Raw genomic sequence first — 19079 nt, forward strand, 5'->3', positions numbered from 1 at the left:
CTAAATATTGAAGGTTTCACTGGAGAATATTTTTCTTGTAAAGGGCACATGCTTCATTATTTCTTACTTGCGTTGATTTTTTTTAAATAAATACCTTTGATACATATAGAATATAGATATTTTTGAGATTGAATCTTATCTTCCATGGCTTGAAAATGTCTAAGAGAATATAAATGATGCAGTAAAGTCTTTGTGGACTTAAGAGAAAGCATATCTTTTCAGATTTGTTCTGGAAGAGGGTGTTTTTGTAAACTCACCTACCATTTATTCCTAATAACTCACTTTCAGCTTGAGGCAGAGTAATGCAATCTTATGTCAGCTTGTCAAAGCAACTGGAATTCTCTTTTACGTACCTGTCTCTGACATTAATGACAACTTTGACCTTAAGGTCAGTAGACTCTTAATCCTCATTGTTTTCCTGAGTAGGACACTGCAGAAAATGTACTGATTAAATGGGGGCTCAGGAACTAGGCTGCAGTAATACCAAAATAGTAAATCAAAATATCATCCTGTTTTTAAAAATGTACACATTAAATTCTTATGTTTATATAGCATACACATTAAATTGTTAAATTTATTTATGTGGAGGGATGCATGTGTACTATGGTTGACATGTGGGAAGGTCAGAGGGCAGAGTCTGTTCTTTCTTTCCATCATGTGGATCCCAAGGACTGAATTCAGGTCTTCAGCTTTGGCCATAAGCACCTTTACCCAAGAGCCATGTCAGTGGCACAAGAAATATATATTTAGTGCTGTCTTATTAGACATTTCCCAGATGGGTAGTTTCTAGGTTTTTAAGTGGTGGAATAGTATAATGATGTAATACACATCTTGCATCAGCTTCCTAGTGACATTGTATGTTTTTGCAGCAAGGGTTAAATAGGACATCCACAATTTGTCAAGCCCCCTAAAGTCTATGTTTCTAGGCAAAATATATAAAGGTGTGTGTTTAAAATGCTATAAATATTCTATTAGCCATCAGTACCTCTTCAGCTAATTTTCAGTGGATCTCTCTGTAGATCTATCTATCTAAAAATCTATCTCTCTGTATAAAGTATCGTGTTGAAATTATTCTTAAAATAGGAATAAGGGCTAGAATGGAACAGCAATTAGCAGGGCCTCCTCTCTTGAACAGGGTTAGGGTTCAGCTCCTAGCACTCATTGAACAGCTCACAACCTGCAACTCCAACTCTAGGAATCTGATGCCCTCTTCTACTCTGTGTGCAGTAAGATGCACTTGGTACACATAACCTCGGGTACACACATACATCCAAAATTCGAATCTAGAATAAGATTAAGTTCAAAAGGGTAATGACAGAAAAAAGTCACTAGAAAAAGTGGATGGATTTTACCGATACTTTTATCTGCACACATGATGTGCTCTTCACAATTTCAGAACTTTTCATTCATAAGCAGCCACTTAGGGAAAACAGCAGGTAGACAGCATGTCAAGAATCAAATGAACTAGTAAAGGTTGAGAACTGACCACTGGCCTTACCACTGTGCTAGTGACTGGTAACAATGTCCTAAACTGTCAGATAAAAAGATAGCAAGTAAGCTTAACTACTAAAGAGAATGGAAGGGGTTGGGCATGTATTTCAAGGGTAGAGCTGCTAGCATGGACAAAGTCCTGTGATCATTACTAGCTCTGCAAAAGGAGAGAAAAGCCTGAAGGGAAGAGGAGGAGGAAAAGAGGAGGGGTTAGACATTAATAAAGATAATTAAAATTGAACGAAAATGGGAGTGTTTTTCAATTCTGTCAGTATGATACCCAGATATCATGGCCACCTAGAAACAATATGTAGAAGAGAAATAATAGTCCAGGTTTACTCATTTAACAAAATGAATTTTATTGGATTTATCCCATCTATCTGCGTTAGATTAACACTAAATAACCCACTGATGTGACTCTCAATATGTATAGACCAGAAGACAAAAACCTCAAGGCAATTCTTTATTATTAATTTTTATTATTATTTTAAGAATAGAAGTCCTAGCCAGTTGTGGTAGTGCATGTCTGTAATCTCAGCACTCAGGAAGGCAAAGTAGGCGATGTCTGAGTTCAAGGCCAGCCTGGTCTACAAAGCGAGTCCAGGACAGCCAAGACTACACAGAAAATCTGTCTCAAAAAAATTTTTTTTTCTTTTAAGTTTTTCAAGACAGTATTTCTCTGTATAGCCCTGGCTGTATGCATGCTATACTATGCATACAAAAATAAAATGTTTGTGGGCTGCTCCACAAAGTTGTCCTCCGACCACCACATATGAAATAGCAATCCATGCATATTAAATAAATGTAAAGTAATAGTGTTTATAGCACATGCTGAGGTAAACTGGAGGGAACATAGTGAAAAAAATTAGACTTTCCAATAATTTTGTCAGCATAGTTTATGCCTGAAATTGCAACTCACAATTCTTAACAAAGTCTTATTGACATCTTCGGTTTCTTTTGTTTTTGAGACTAAGTCTCAACGTAGCTCAGGCTGGCCTCAAACTAGCAATGTAGCTGAGGATACCCTTGAACTCCTGATCCTCCCAAGTACTGGCATTATAGACACGTGCTGTCAAACCTGACCTAATTTTTTTAGGCACTGAATTCAAAAGCATAACCAGATGGCAGTATTTAATATTTGGCATCACATGACCACTTTCATGGGAGTCACTGTCTTCCTCTACCAGTTGTACTTAGTCACTCAACTATCTTTTGGTGTTGAGTAGTAATAAAATTTTAAAACTTTATCTTTTGATGCCAGAGGTTGAACCCAAGGCCTCACCATTGAGCTACACTCAAACCTATGTGATAAATTTAAGGCAATATTTTATAATCATTCAAGAATGTTTCAGAAGCTAAGAACACAAAAGATAACCAGTGGCTTTTCTTTCATTGATAAGTGAAACTAAGTTAAATTCTTGTCAATTACCCATAGTTATGCCTTTTTTGGAATAGTCTGGGCCACCAGATTGGATGGCTCCATGTCAGCTGTAAAGGTTCTAGTTGTGGTCTACTGAATCTACCAGAATCTAATACCTGTACATCTCTGACCCATTTATTTCTCAAAAGTTCTGTGTGCTAAGCCTGATGGTACCTGGAATCTTAAACTCTTCTAAGTGCTCCATAGGACTCTTGTCACCTAGATATTGGTGCCATTTGCAGAAAGCCAGATTTCAAAACCCTGCTTGGTCTTGCTCAAACTTTCTAGGGAAGCAACAGCTTCAGGTGTGACTTCACCAGTAAGAACCAGGACCATTAAGGCAGATTGAGGTCCTCAGGAAAAAACAAACAAACAAAACAAAAGGAGTTATGGCTAAAAGCTAGATACATTTATATAGATTTCCACTACATAAAAACCTAGTTGGCAGGGCTGGAGACATGGCTCAGCGGTTAAGAGCACTCACTGGCTGCTCTTCCAGAGGTCCTGAGTTCAATTCCCAGCAACCATATAATGGCTAACAACCATCTGTAATATGATCCGATGCCCTCTTCTGGTGTGCATGAAAACAGTATACTCACATACATAAAACAAATGAATAAATCTTACAAAACAAAACAAACAACCTAGTTGGCTCAGGCCCTTTGATTAACAGGGCAAGTGATTTACATCAGTTTGCTTCATGTCCTGTATGCCACTCTTTACCCCAGTTTGCTGAGACCGTGAAGAAATATACATCACTGACTTTGACCTACCTTTAAAGGAGGGGGCTGGAGAGATGGCTCAGAGGTTAAGAGCACTGTCTGCTCTTCCAGAGGTCCTGAGTTCAATTCCCAGCACCCACATGGTGTCTCACAACCATCTATAATAAGATCTGGTGTCTTCTGGCGTGCAGGTGTACAAGCAGATAGAACACTGTATACATAATAAATAAATTAAAAAAAAAAAAAAGAAGAAACCTCAGACAGCTGTCCAGGGGCTTACATACCAGGATTCCAGTCCAGCAGCTCTAAATGGCTCAGTGATCAGCCTCTCGGGGAACATCTGTAGCACAGGTGCAATATGAGGTCACAAGAACCATGAATGGTCTAAGATCTAACCTTGCTTTCAAGCTAACCATCTGGCCTGCCACATAGCCTGATGGTCAATGGCACTCCTGGTAAGGACCTCTGGTCATACTAGGAAGTATAAGCTGTGAGTCTGCATCTGTTACACCTGCCCTGCTTCCCAAGTCCCTTAAGGAGGTAATGGATGGGCCAAGTGGATGCTGTAGTCCACATGGTCTTGCATCCTAACTGGCATCTCAAGCTTAGGAAACTACCAGAAATACATGAACTATTCTAGCCATTTGTCTGACTTGTCCTGTAAAGGCCAATGTAAATATATAATCTTTATATTCAAAGATATATTAAAAAATGTATCTTTATATTCAAAGCAAATCCTGACAGTCTGATTAAAATTTTCACATGGTACGTAGAAATGCCATGGAAAATTGCCCAAGCAAACCAGTCTGCTCTGTGGCAACTGGCTAGGAAACCCTGCTTTCCCAATCCAAGAGGGAGGACATCCCCAAAGGCTGACAAGTTGCTGTGTTGAAAGCTCAGGGCCAGCCACACCTCTAGCTTGCTGGTTGGGCCAGTGCACAGAATGAGGATTTGCTGGCCACATCCACCCTCTACAATTTTAAGATGGTGAGTGTAATTAAATTTACACTAGCTAACAAGGACTCACTACTCTGTTACCATAGTAACAAATGCCTGGGCTTTGCAATTCAGTGACTTAAAAAATCTGAACTTTTGAGGCAGTGGTGTCAAATATGTTCAATCCCAGTACCTGGGAGACAGGGGCAGGTGAATCTCTGAGTTCGAGGCCAGCCTGCTCTAACAGAGTGAGTTCCAGGACAGCCAAGGCTACACAAAGAAATATCTCGAAAAATCCAAAGGAAGGAAGGAAAGAAAGAAACTTGGTGTTTTTAATGTAGATCTGTGTCAGTCACAGAAAGAATTCTCGAATTCAGAATCCCCGAAACTCAGCACATCTGAGTTTGTAGAAGTAAAAATCATGTGTTCTCTTAGACAACACATTATCAGCAGCTTCTGATCTCAAAAGGTTTCTGATCCCTGTGGAAGCAAAGAGTTTCATGAAGAACCAGCAGATGGCACGACCAAAGTAATGGCACACTCAGCCTGGTGACTTGAAACAGAAGGGCTCAAGTAGAAGCCTCCCACATCAGGCCTGCTTATTGTGCTACTGGTAGTTATGAAATACAGAGTCATGATAAAAGCCCAAGATCTGGACACTTCTGGCTCAAATCCCAGCCCTAATCCCTTTTGTTAATGTAACTGAGCAATTCAACCTTACTTTTATCACTGTCAAGTAGGCCTTCAAGCGTAACGGGTTTGTTGAGAAAACAAGCTGCTGCATGTGAAGCTGCTTCTGTTACAAAGCCTGGTTCACAGTTCTGGGTACGTGGTACCTGTTACCATGGTGAGCCATTCTACAGCTCTATTTTATTTTCAGAAAGATACCATTTGTATGTCTTTTCAATCTACATGTGTATGTCTATGCACTACACGAGTGCGCTTACTGGTGAAAGCCAGAACAGAATGTTGGATCCCCTAAAATCAGAGTTACAGTTGCAAGCCACAGTTTAGGTGCTGGGTCATAAACCTGGGTTCTCTGCAGGAGCAACAAGTGTGCTTAATCACGAAATCATCTCTCTAGCCTCTTAATATTTTTTGTGGTATTAGGGACTGAACCTAGCAAGGCCTGATGACTACTAGGTAAATGCGGGACTCCATTTCAAGTCGAACTGTTTAAACCCAGTTTGATGGCTCATGCCTGAGTCTCAGCACTCTGGACACTGAGGCAGGACAATCAGAAATTTGATCCTAGCCAGGGCTCCAAGACTTTGCTTCAAAACAAAAAACAAATACTAAACAGGTAAGTTATTTTCTGTTTTGGATCCAACCTGAGTTGTATTATCCCTTACCATTAACCAGGAAAAATAACTGTCAACATATTGGTTAACATCCTCCTAGTCATTGCTTTCTAGTCTAATTTTACAGTTGTGTAAGTCCCTGTAGAAATAGCTTGGGTTACATACACTGTCTACAAAGTGCTTTGCCACTAACTCTGCTACCTAAATTTTATGACAGTATTCCAAGTCACTGACTTACTGCTAAATAGGCAGTGTGTAGCCATACTATGCTATGTGTGTTACATATGCTATCAAGGTCTACCCCACAGCATCAAATGGATCAGCTCTACCTCATTACATTCATGAGAGGATCAAAACTGGAAGCTTTTTTTTTTTTTTCCATTAACTGAATCAATCTATTTTAATTATTTTGGGTTTTGGAAACTGTCCCATGTACCCCTTGGGACAGGTCTGATTTCAGATCATTCTACTGATCTCAAAACCTCTCAACTTGAGAGTACAGTCACAAACCACCATGCCAGCCCTCAGAATCTTACTTTAATACCAATCCTCTAGTGAATTCCCGTTCCTTCTATAAAACAATCTTGGACATGCTGGCACTGCAGAAGCACCTGGGTGCAGTCTCCAGGGTAAAAGTTGCCTTTGCATACCTGAAAATTGGGTCGACACTACTGGGTTAAGAAGTAAGTATTAGTCATGACGGACTGTGACCATTTAAGTCATATGTTTAGTAACCTACTTGCATAACCCTTGTTATTTAATCTAGATATTATGTTCAGCTTGTATCTCTTGATAATAACCCCCACCCTCAAACCAACACAGGCACACACCCAGTCAGCATGCATGAGTGCTGACATGACTGACAGTGACTATTTATTGAGCATCATGATACACCTGAGATTGTACATAACTAAATGGATACAGTCTGCCACAAAATACATTTCACTGTCAATTGTAAAAGTTAGAAAGATGAATAAATTCTGTTAGCATTTTCATAAATATTGATTTCTGAAAAATATTGTTAATAACTATATTGTATGAAAAGCTAAAAAATATGTTGATTAGAAGGGATAATGAAAAAACTTATTAAATTGATTATACATACAAGAGTTTAAAATAATGAGTTTGTGCTGAGTTCTTGAACTCAAGTTTTTAAAGCTAGCAACTTCCCGGGGTTACTAGCAGGTAAAATAATTAGGAAAATGAAAACACATTCTTTTTTAAAAAAACATGTTATATAATCATTATTTTTAACCCTCCAAAATGCTATTTCCAGAGTCAGAGGTCTATTTATTGCCCATTAAAATAAGCATCAAATGTCATCTCACAAACTCCAGCCACGCACAACGAAATTGCATTGCTGTCACTAACAGTGAAGGTGAATGACATGCTGAATCTAAGAGAGAACCAGGAGAAAAATACTGGTGTACAGAGAAACATAAATATGTAGATTTTAAAAAGGTGAATGAACTTTTGCATTAATCACACAGGACACTGGATTAAATACCAGCAAAGAACGTTGATGTATTCCATAGAGGTCAGGGTTACCCTTCCCCAATGTCAAAGTGAAATGAACTGGCAAATTCTACATGACATCCCTTAAAGAATTTACCTGTAAATTGAAGTAATGATAACAAAAACAGTCTCTAAACTGTAAACACACTGAGGACAATCTCATGACTAACAGACAACAGGCCTTGAGTCTTAGCCTCTGGAAGGAGATCAGACTTCAGGTCTCGGCATGTCATACAGGCTTGCTGATGTGTGCTCACCAGCCTATACAGGGGTCTGGGCAGTCCCGCAGGTAACTTTCAAAGTGATCTTTGGCAACATCAATCAAAGTTGTGAATACAGTCAGCTGGAAAAAAGTTATTTCCATTTTAAAGATATTTTAAAGATTTTTTAAATACATATCACTATTTTTGGTCCCCCAAACAATTTGCTTATAATGATATTTAATAGTAATCAATGAACACTTTAAGATTGATTTAACCCTCTTCAGTGTATAACTGGCAGACATGCAAAGCCCAAGGATACACTATGGAGCAGAACAATTTGGCTTTGGCTATGCTTATCCCCAGTACATTTCCATTATATCAAACAAACAAACAAACAAACAAACAAAAAACCAAACCAAACCAAACCAAACCAAACCGAAAAACCTATAGCCACAGAGTAGGAAGCACACACCTAAACCCTTGTGGTCATGCAATGTAAACCACCTTGAAGCCACACGGAGATACTGTGCAAAACAGAAAAGGTAACTTGACTGAGATAAATCAAGGAGGGCAGTCCCTGGTTAGTTACAAATGCTAAAGGGAAGACAGAAGGCTTTGTTTTGGCAGAGGTTATCTCTGTCCAAAGAATGACTATAAGCAAGTGGGCTGATGAGGTTTTTTGGTTACAGCACAGGGAAAGATAAAAATTTGTAATAAAGTCATGGAGAAACCCTTCCCTGATAAGACACAGGGCTCTACATGAAAATAAACCTCACACTCCATTTAATCCAGCATCAGGTGTTAGTTGAACAATACAGTGTGTGATTTCTGACATACAGGGCAAAGTCAAAACTAGACTTCGTCCAATGCCATGTAAGTAAAGCTGAAACAACACTGACAGCATTCCAAGTGAGCAACATCCTTATTGCATTCCTAAAGTTGTGGTATCAGGCACACAAAAATATTTTTAAAAAATCACACCTTAAAGCTGAGTGAGGCAGTGCCTGTCTGTAATCCCAGCACCCAGGAGCCTAAGAGGGAGGGACTGTGCATGTCTGAGGCCAGCCTGGACTGCAAAGTCAGTTCAAGGCTTGACTTGGGGACACAGAGAGACCCTGTCTCAAAAAAATAATCAGTAACTAGTATCTTCAGAATGATCCAAGGTAACAAAGAAAGACAATTCATATATGCAAGTTTTTTCCTAAAAGTAGTATGTATATGTATATATAAATACCTTGTTAAGGACAGGTTTTGTTGATAACACATCATAGATGGTTGCAAACGAGAGATTCTAAAACACAAAAACAATTTTGTTGAGTAGGTTAAATACAGTCCTTCAGTAGAATTTATCCATACAGGTGGGTCATTAAAGACTAAAACATTTTTCAGTCTTCCAAAACCATCTCCCTTAGAGTCACTGCTAGAAACAAAGGTGACAGTTCTAATGTATCACTTTTTTTTTTGTTCTCTCCTCCAGTTTTGAAATTTTCTTATTTAACTTTATAGAATGGTATCTGGCATTTGTGTAAGGAATTAAAATTATAGTGAAAATTTGCTCCTTAAGTTCAATAGCAAAAGCTCCATATGGTATGTCTCAGTAACAGGTTTACAATTTCTTCAAGATCAAAGAAATACGCCAGAACTAAGATAATCCTTAGTCAGGACAGTGTCTCTCTCTCTACGTGACAAAGCAAATGTACCTTCTGTGTCGTGCGATTTAGACACATCTTTGCAGGTGTTCTGCGGTCATCAATGAACAAGGTGTTTTTCCACCGGTCGTAATTGGTTTGGACCACATACCATCTGCCATGCTTAGGATCAAGTCTAGATGTGAAAAGAGAGATTCCCTCTTAGGCTTTCCATTTGCCTTGGTTCTTGTTTTTACTTATTTTGCTTCATCAAATGTACTCACTCATATACATCCAAAGCCTGTTTTCTTTCTCGTGTAATCACACAACCTTCCCCAGACTGGTTGCCTCCCAGGATAAAATATGCTGGGGCCATTATCTTGGTCTTGACCAGCGTATTCTTGGCTTCTTCATAACTGCGTAGGAGCATTTTTAAAAGTAAGCATTTTTTATTCGATTCTGAATAATGTGTTTTAGTTGTAGGAACTAAAGGCAAACAGGTATCTGAGGCCCCTTATGGAGTGATTTAACTGAAAGTAGACACACACACACACACACACAGAGCAACAGTTAAGTTTTTTCATGTGCAATGACCAAAGATTAGTCTAAATCAAATAATGGGAACTGAATCTGAGGCCTGAGGCGTTTCTGGGAGTGCTTTCCTGAATTGCATGTGCAACTTCCTTGCAGCCTTGGTTCTGAATGTGCACTTTGCATTGCTCTGGTCAACACCTCAGCTCACCCTCAGGACAGCAGCTAGAATTAAAGCCCTGTTCTGAATTACTATACCTCTTTGATTTTCTGCTCATATACAAATAATGTTTTAATTATGGAAACAAAACCTTTTAATAATTTTCTTTTATTCCTCAATTGTAAACCAGTTTACCTTTGGGTTGAATTGCATTAGAACTTTTAAAAATACTATCATGTTTACATGTGTGTGTGTGTATGTGTGTGTGTGTATGGAAGAGGGCATCAGTGCCTATGGAACTGGAGTTGCAAGGGGTTGTGAGCTGCCATTTGAGGGATGGGAACCAAAGCTGGAACCTCTACAAGAACAGCAAGTTCTCTTAATCAACGAGCCAACACTTTAGCCTCTAGTTTTAAAAATTACTATTTGAGCTGCTGATGAGTTTCAAAAATTGTAAAATGAAATTTGGCTAGGGATTGTGACAGAACTTACAAAATGGCATTCTGAACACTGACAATCATCTCTGAAAAATGAAGATGTTCTACATCCTGTGGTAACAAATATTTAGTCAGGATTTTATTCTTCATATAAAATAAAAGGTACATCCATGTCATTCATGTTTACATTTCCTTTTTCTTTAATTAATAGTAAAATTCTATGTATACCAAAGAATTGTTTTAAAGTGAATTTCTGTACAGTAAATGTTTGCTCTATATGCATGTTTTATATACCCATATTCTTGGAGTTAAAGCATTTTCTAGACAAAAAAGGAGCTGAATGGGAAAAGTTGAGGAGGCCACTGGCTAAGGAACATGCTTTTGAAGAAGGGTTGTGAGCAATGATAGTAGAAGGACCAATAATCTGTATGTTGGAATTTTAGGAGGACCTCTAATATAAAGGTGATCCCAAGAGTCATGCTCTAACTTTCCTACCTATGCTTTTATTCAACAACAAAAGGGAAATGTAATTACAGTCCTGGGGAGAGGCTAAAGCAGTAGTTCAGTTGGTAGGGTACTTGCCTAGCATGCACAAAAGTCTGGGCTCACTCTACAGCACCACATAAACTAGGCATGGTGGATGTCTATTAATGAAAGTGGAGGCTGAAGGATTAGGAGTTCAAGGTCATCATTGGCTACATAGTGAATTTGACCAGCTCAGAATATATTCGATCCTGCCTAAAAAAACAAAACAAAACAAACAAAAAACCAAAAGTGTGAGCGTGTGTAAGCACACACGCCTGTCTGAGATAGGGTTTCATTATGTAGTCCTGGCTGGTCTAGATCTCACTATGTAGACCAGACTGGCCTTGAACTCAACAAGATCTGTCTCCAAAGTGTTAGGATTGAAGGTATGTGCTAACACACACACACACACACACACACACACACACACACATGACTTGGAGAACAAAAAGTAATTTTGAAAGTAAGGACTATCAAGAGCTGAGTGGAAGCCAGCAGTGGTGGCGCATGCCTATAATCCTAGCATTCGGACAGCCAGATATCTGTGAGTTTGAGGTCAGCCTGGTCTACAAAGTGAGTCCAGGACAGTCAAGGCTACACAAAGAAACTGTATTTCAGAAAAAAACAAAGACAAAAACAAAAACAAAAACAAAAGCTGAAGTAGATAATCAAAGAAGACTTCTCTTCCCTGGAAAGTATTAAAAATAAGATACAGCCTCATTTATCCCAAATCATGTGAACATTATGTATTAAAGACAATATGGCATTCCAGCATATCAACAGACTATAACTTTTAGGTTAATATGTACTATGATTTATGTATTCAATGTATTACCATGTATATAAAGATTTTACTATATAATATTTGCTATGCACATGCTATAATTTTTTGTCTAACAAAAGAAACTTAGATATCTTCCTACTGTCAGTATCTCTTAATACTTCTAAATAATTCAATTCATTGCTTTGCTATGAGAGCACAGAACATACAGAAAATAGGAATAATTCCAAGTGAATGTCAAAGAATCACCTAAGAAATACCACAACAGTTCCTCAATGGATGTGAAACTAGGATTTGGTAAATATTTCTATATTTTAATGAGTTACTTAATAGAGCTGTTTGATAATAAAGCAACAAATCACTTCACCTTGTACTATTTTCCAGAACTGATCTGGTGATAAACCCTACCCACTGGGCATCTTTCTTTCCCAAAATCCATTCTAGGATACCTGGAAGAGACAAAATGCAGACAGTGTCACAGGAGTGAGAGAAGGTTAGATTACTGCCCTCCCTTACAAAGATTCCCATTGCATTTCCAGACATTTCACTCACCCATATAACCGCCATTTATACTGAAACGTTCATTTAGTGTAAGACTAAACAGTCCCTGAGAAAAACAAAAAGCAATGCAGTCAGCAGTATCAATGTGCTCTTGAAGGCCCCACATCTGTACCAGGACAGTAGTATAGAAAGACCTGAACTGGGTACTGGGTAATGTGAGATGAGTTAGACAGGAAGTTACTGGCCACATGCTTTGTCAAATGAATAGCACAAAGTCATGAACTCATCATGACTTGCCTAAGTAAAAAGGAGGCCCAGGCCTGACCCCTACTTTTACTTTGAGACCTTGACAGCCAGCTACATGCTCTTTATTTTCAAAGAGGCACAGAAAACATTTTTTTTTTCCTACTTTTCTGTGGCATAGGGTCTCATACTGACATAAGTGATAAGGACAAGGGAATAAAATGGGCTTTAGATTCTTTGCCTGTCTGAGATAGGGTTTCACTATGTAGTCCTGGATGGTCTGGATTTCACTATATAGACCAGAGTGGCCTCGAACTCACCAAGATCTGCCTCCAAAGTGTTAGGATTGACGGTATGTGCTATCATGCCTACCTTCATATTCTTTTATGTCCTCATTTTCTTAGACTCCCAGACAGTAAAATCAGCACACACAAAACTTCTTATAAAAGTTGTAGAACATTTCTTACTGGTTTGAATCCTGTCAATATGCCCACATATCCAGCAAAGCCTGTAGCCTTGAAAACAGTCTTTTTGTTTCTTTTGAAATCCAAATTCACTGTTAAAGGCTTTAATTCTTCTGTAATAACCCAAGTGTTGTTATTTATATTCCACCTAAAAAAGACAAATGTTGGAGACATTAAAGACAGAGATGAAGGTGAGAATCAGGCATTACATGATACCGTGTGCACAAGTGACTGAGTCTCACGTGCTATGGAATCCAAGATGGCTTCGATTTGTAATCCTGCTACCTCAACCTTCTAAGGGCTGGAATTACAGGCCTGAAATAAAATATCTGATTTATAGGTGCTTTTTCTACCTGGTCACCTTGGATTAAGACCTTTATGATTGAGTGATAGTTTGGATCTGAAATGTCCCTCAAAGGCTCATGTGGTAAAGGTCCAGTCCTCAGTACACCAGTGTTCAGAGGTAAGGCTTTGGGAAGTGATTAATCACTGGTGGTTTAGTAATCTGAGAGATTATTGGGTGATAATGCAAATTTAGGAATAGGGTCCTATATGAAGAAAGCAGGACACTGAGTATATACTCTTGGGGGTTATACTGTCTTTACTGCATTCCTGACTTTATAAGGTGAGCAGCCTCCTCTGATATCTGCCCCCACCAACATGATGCTATGCCTTACCAGCCTTAAAAATAGAGGAGGCAGCTGACCATGGACTGAAACCTCTGACCTGTGAGCCAGAACAGTTTTATTCATCCAAAACTGGGTGGTTCCATCCCCTTTCCAGGTGGTAAAACTAAGGCCCAGAAAAGTTGATTAACTCTGGTCACACAACTAGTGAGAGCCAGAGTCAAAGGAAGATCTCTAATTACAGATCTCTAACCATCATTTTTTTTTTTCCATAAAGGTCAAAATGACAGATTTCTCTAAGCAAGAAATAAAAATAATCATCTGTGTCCATCAAGCAGGGTCTCAATTCCTATTCACTAGGTGCAACTTTTGAGCTACAACTCCTAAGTCACTGAGACTCGTAAGTCCACCCAGTGTGCCTGCCTTTCCAACACTAAGGAATCCAGTCATTGTCACTTGAGGTTATCTTCCGCACATAGGGGAGGGAAACCTACTTTTCATCAAGGTGATACTACAGTCTAGACTTCCCATGGAGTGAAAAGATGCCAAGTTGCTTACTTACCCGAGAAATACTCCAAAATCCATGTTTCTTCCATGTAGTAAGTGGCCTATTATGAAGGAAGTGGCAGAGACGTGTCCACAGTTAAAGTACAATGGATTCTTGATCACAGATAGATACAAGTAGACATGAATATTTATATTCACAACTGCTTTACATGGCAATATAATAATTAAGAAGCCTGGCAGCCAGAAAAAAAATCCTTAGCAAATTCAAACTGTTATTACTATCACATTGGGGCAGTATCTAACATCTGAGATCAGAGGACTCTAGATCAGATATGAAAACAAATCAATGGTTACTCCTTGGACAACTACAAAGCAGTTCTACCAGGACATAGAGATCTTAACCTCTCTCAATGTGACCTGCCCAATTCCTTGATTGCTACTTATACATGGACATCTCAAGTATTAGGTGTAGGTCAAAAGTCACAGTAAATGAAAGGCCATCTTGTGCCTTGGGTGCCTTGTGACCTTGGGAACCAGCCAGGAAAAATACAGGAAAGCCAGGTTCTTATACATAATGCTTATTATCTGGGAAATTATGTTTGTTCTGGGGCTCCAGAAAAACATCTGTCACTGCCTGTGCTGATCTGAATAAGAATGGCTTCCATAGGCCCATACATTTGGATACTTAGTAACCAGGGAGTGGCACTATTTGAGAAGTCTTATGCATGCCCTTTCAGAGGAAGTGTGTCACTGGGGGTGGGCTTTGAGTTTTTAAGTGCTGCCTTTAAGAACAAGGAAATCATGAAATTTGCAGGCAAATAGATGGAACTAGATAAGATCATCCTGAGTGAGGTAACCCAGACCCAGAAAGACACACATGGTTTGTACTAACTTATAAATTGATATTAGCTGTGTAGTACAGCATAACCATACTACAATTCACTGACCTAAATAAGATAAATAACAAGGAGGACTCAAGGGGAGATCAGATGTGGGGAGATGGGGCAGGAGGACAGAGGGCTTGTATAGAGAAGAGAAATCATGGGTGGTTCTAACCTGATGCCCCAGCTTGTCAGAGATGCCTACCTACAACAGGGTGGGCTTCTGGGAGAATATGGGGGTGACTCTAGCTCAGACTCCTAATAGCAGTGATCATGGAGACTGAAGAGGCCACCCTCTAACTAGACAGAACTGCTAGTAGAGGGCGGGGATACCATACATAAAAACTTTGACCCAAAATTTACCCTGCCTACAAGATGGGCAGGGATCAAGATGAAGCAGAGATTGAGGGAATGGCCAGTCAATGCCTGGCCCAACCTGAGACCCATGAGACAGAAACAACCCCTGACACCATTAATGGTACTCTGTTATGCTTGCAGATGGGAGCCTAGCATAGCTGTCCTCTGAGAGGCTCCACCCAGCAGCGGATAGAAACAGATGCTGAGGTTCACAGCCAAACATTAGGTGGAGAGTAGGGAGCCCTGTGGAAGAGTGGGGTGAAGAATAGAAGGACTTGAAGGGGACAAGAGCTCCAAAAGAAGTACAACAGAACCAATTAACTCAGGCCCACGGAGGTGGGGTGGGAAGGGGTTCTTGTGGAGACTGATGCACCAACCAAGGACCATGCATGGACTGGACCTAGGCCCCTTTCACTTACATAGCCAATGGATATCTTGGCTTTCATGTGGGTCCACTAGAAAGGGGAGAGCGGGCTGTCTCTAACATGGACTCTGTTCCCTGTTGCCTAGTTTTGATCACTTCCCCTTGGTGGAGCTGACTTGCCAGGCCACAGAGAAAGAAGATGCACTCAGTCCTGATGCGACTTGATGTGCTGATGAGGGTTGGTGGGGGTGGCTCCCCTTATCTAAAGAATAGGGAGGGGGGTTGTGGCTGGGAGGAGAGGAGACGAGAGGAGAAGAGGGAGTAGTGACAGTGTCTACGCAAGGTAACAAAGGACCTCTGTGAGGACTTCTCCTAAATTATACAGATGGGGATAAGGACTACGCAGAAAACAAGAATGTTTATGTGGGGCTGGAGAGAAGGCTTAGCAGTTAAGAGCATGTGTTGCTCTTGCTGACTGCAGAGGTTCAGTTCCCAACACCCAGTTTGTAACTGTTAGCAACTCCAGTTATGAAGAATCAGATGCCCTCTTCTGCCCCGCTTGGGTACCAGACATATATGCGGTACACACACAATATATTCAGTCAAACACTTATACACATAAAATGAATCTTTTTAGAAAAAGAATGTTTCTAGTCTAGAACAGTTGTACATTTTCCACATGTCTCATTGAAGGTTTAATAAGCATTACAGTAGTCTTAAAATAAGGCTGATTTTCAGTGCACTTATAAAAATGTACCAGGATATACTAAGCTATGCACAATATACAATTTAAACGGCAAACATGGTTAGTAAAGTTCTGATTTTACTCTAAAAAACTATATTTTATGCTGTAGTCAGCGCCGCCATGCACCCTGAGCAAAGATTACCTTTTTCATCTTCAGTTATTATTGATGTACACATGGTAAACAATTCATAGAAAATGTTGAATGAAATAATCTCCCCTGTGAGGGAAAAAAAGAAGTTTTTGATTAATGTCATCAATAATTATGATTGTATAAGGAAAATGCCATTCAGCTTTTAATCTTAAGGTATGTAGCATGCTTTTCTCTGTCTTGTTAAATGCTAACACACTGTGCTTAACATTCATTTTTACCTCAGTCTATTTTCAGTTGAATCTCTCTAATCAACTGTTAATCCATTTCTCTTGAGATATTTATATTTGGTAATAACCGTGACAACTTTTGATAAAAGACTTTCTTCCTCAGGTAGACAACGAGTCCGTATTTCCACCATGTTATCATTTGAAATTGTTTTCAAGTTAGAATGTTTTTTTTTTTCAACAGGGTTTCTCTGTGTAGCCCTAGCTGTTCTGGAACGCACATTGTAGCCCAGGCTAGCTTGAACTCAAAGACCTACCTCCTCTGCCTCCTGAGTGCTGGGACTAAAGGTGTGCATCACTACTACCCAGCAGTCAGAATATTTTTTTATTTGTTTATTTATATGTGTACTTATTCATGTATGCACAGATGTATGTGTAACTTTTCCATGGTGCACAGTGGTGATGAGAAGAAAAACGTGGGTTCTAGGAATCTAGAACTTCGGTTGTAAGCTTTAGCAACAAGCCCCTTTTTCTTGTTGATCTATGTTGCCACCCCTTAAAAAAAATCATTAAGTGAAGCAAAACAAACAAAAGCACTAGCCAACTTCGTTGAGAAACAACAGAAATTTTCCATTAATTCTTTTCTGAAAAGCACTACTGGTTACATAACATGATGACTTGATTACTTTGATTGCTTCTATAAATGATACAAACTGAAAACTGAAACTGAAAACTTTTGAGAGCTGGACAAAGCTGTGAATGCTCCAAAACCCATTGCCCCTAAGCAGAGCAGGATCCTCAAAATATTCACTACCCAGCAGTGAATACTTGCCTTAAAAAGGGGGCAAGGGAAACCAAGAAAACAGAAATCAGCTGCCTAAAATATCACTACCTAAGAATAATTTAATATATAATGTAATGACCTTTCTTCCCCAAATTAAAAAAAAAACCAATGAGAAATCAATGCCTAAACAAAGGTTGACATTAAACTATATTCAAGGATTTAGTAAGTTCATTCAAAACATCAAGTTTTAAGGTAGCCGGCTGATTCCAAAGCATGTGGGAATGCAGGCGAACAAGATAGCCAGCAGAAAGCTAAGGGAAGGCACAGATGAATAATTACTCTGCTACAATGAACTGCAAAGCTTTAGTAGCTGAGGTAGCATGAGATTGACAGAAGACCGCAGAAAGTTCACAAGCAGAGCCAGGTAAATGCAGTCAAACTGATTTAGATCAAAGATAACCGATTTCAGTAAATGGTCCTTCATCAATTAGAAATATATAAAAAAAAACTTTGCTAACGTTTTGCCCTTCCCCCAAATCAAGAAATATAGGGGAAAAAAATGAAGAAAAAAGTCAGTAACTCACCAGGAAAATATAGTGCCAATGAGAGAAAATTGAATTTCTCATGCTATGCTGTCAATAAGTCTGTTCATTTTAGGAAACTGTCTTACAGGATTTATAAGGCTACGTACATAGCTAGCTATCCTGTGACTCGAAAGTTCAGTTCAAGAGAAATCAGTGTGTAGAGCCATTAAAAAACGTTCAACAATGCATGTATACATACATCAACAACAGCCCCATTGTTAATAAGCAAAATCTGAAAACAACCTAGATGAGAGGTTTAAGAAAGTACCAAGATTCAAGTGCTCAGTTTCCCTTTTAACATGGTGAGCACAGAGCAAGGCTATCCGGGGAGGCAACAATGTCTGTGAAGGGCGGAGGAAGCACTTTGGAGGGCTGGAAGCTCACACGCCTGTGTGGACGCCTGTGGAGACCGTCAATGGGCTAGTCGCACTTAGGAGCAATGCATTTCACCGCATATAACACACCAGACTGCAACACAAATATCTACCACAACGTTCTATTAAATGTCTTAAGCATTACAAGGTGAACTTTACCTAAAGGAATCCCAGTAACATCTGCAATTCCCTTCATTTCGTCTTCAAAAGGGCCAGGAATGTTGCCCAGCACACCAGGCTGAAAGGAAAGAAAGCAGTGCCCACTAAACTTAAATTACATGCTTTGCCATCTGGCTCTCTGCTAAAACTCTGTAAAATACTGTTACCCCAATAGGTAGTAAGTTATTTTTAAAGCATTTACATCATGTATTTCTAAGAAATTTTATATAATGGTCAGTGTTGAACTCCTACAAAAACCTGTGATACTTAGATTTTGATGTTTTCCTCCTGATCTTTGGCCCAGTCCCCAGAGAGAATAAATCTTGAATCATTTTACCTGCTTGACTTAAAGTGACCTACTATCTAGATCAACATAATGAGCAAAGTTCTGCTTATTCACTCTTTACCGCCTGGCAAGACTCAGCAACAAAAATAGAGCATTCTTCACAAAACCACTTCTCAAAACTGTCATTGTTAATGGCTGGTCCTAGGTTGCATCAGTTGTATAATAAGCAAACAGATGAG

The 19079-nt window shown here is 39.3% G+C and overlaps 1 protein-coding gene across 2 annotated transcripts in view; it reads right to left on the bottom strand.

The window, feature by feature from the left end:
• The window catches only part of Asah1 (N-acylsphingosine amidohydrolase 1), a 42015-nt gene that overhangs the window by 2200 nt on the left and 20736 nt on the right, over positions 1-19079 (bottom strand). The window contains exons 5-14 of one of the 2 annotated variants that reach the window (XM_021653883.2): positions 18555-18633; positions 16481-16555; positions 14047-14092; positions 12862-13006; positions 12203-12257; positions 12018-12099; positions 9501-9632; positions 9289-9412; positions 8823-8879; positions 6719-7728 (exon numbers count right to left, since the gene is read on the bottom strand). In XM_021653883.2, coding sequence (XP_021509558.1) covers positions 7639-7728; positions 8823-8879; positions 9289-9412; positions 9501-9632; positions 12018-12099; positions 12203-12257; positions 12862-13006; positions 14047-14092; positions 16481-16555; positions 18555-18633 — 885 coding nt within the window. In that variant the 3' untranslated portion in view covers positions 6719-7638. Of the gene's footprint in view, positions 1-6718; positions 7729-8822; positions 8880-9288; positions 9413-9500; positions 9633-12017; positions 12100-12202; positions 12258-12861; positions 13007-14046; positions 14093-16480; positions 16556-18554; positions 18634-19079 lie in introns of those variants that run through there. The other variant, XM_060381652.1, reaches the window with a different exon arrangement.

The sequence above is a fragment of the Meriones unguiculatus genome, chromosome 4 (assembly GCF_030254825.1).
Source record: "Meriones unguiculatus strain TT.TT164.6M chromosome 4, Bangor_MerUng_6.1, whole genome shotgun sequence".
NCBI classification, from domain to species: domain Eukaryota; kingdom Metazoa; phylum Chordata; class Mammalia; order Rodentia; family Muridae; genus Meriones; species Meriones unguiculatus.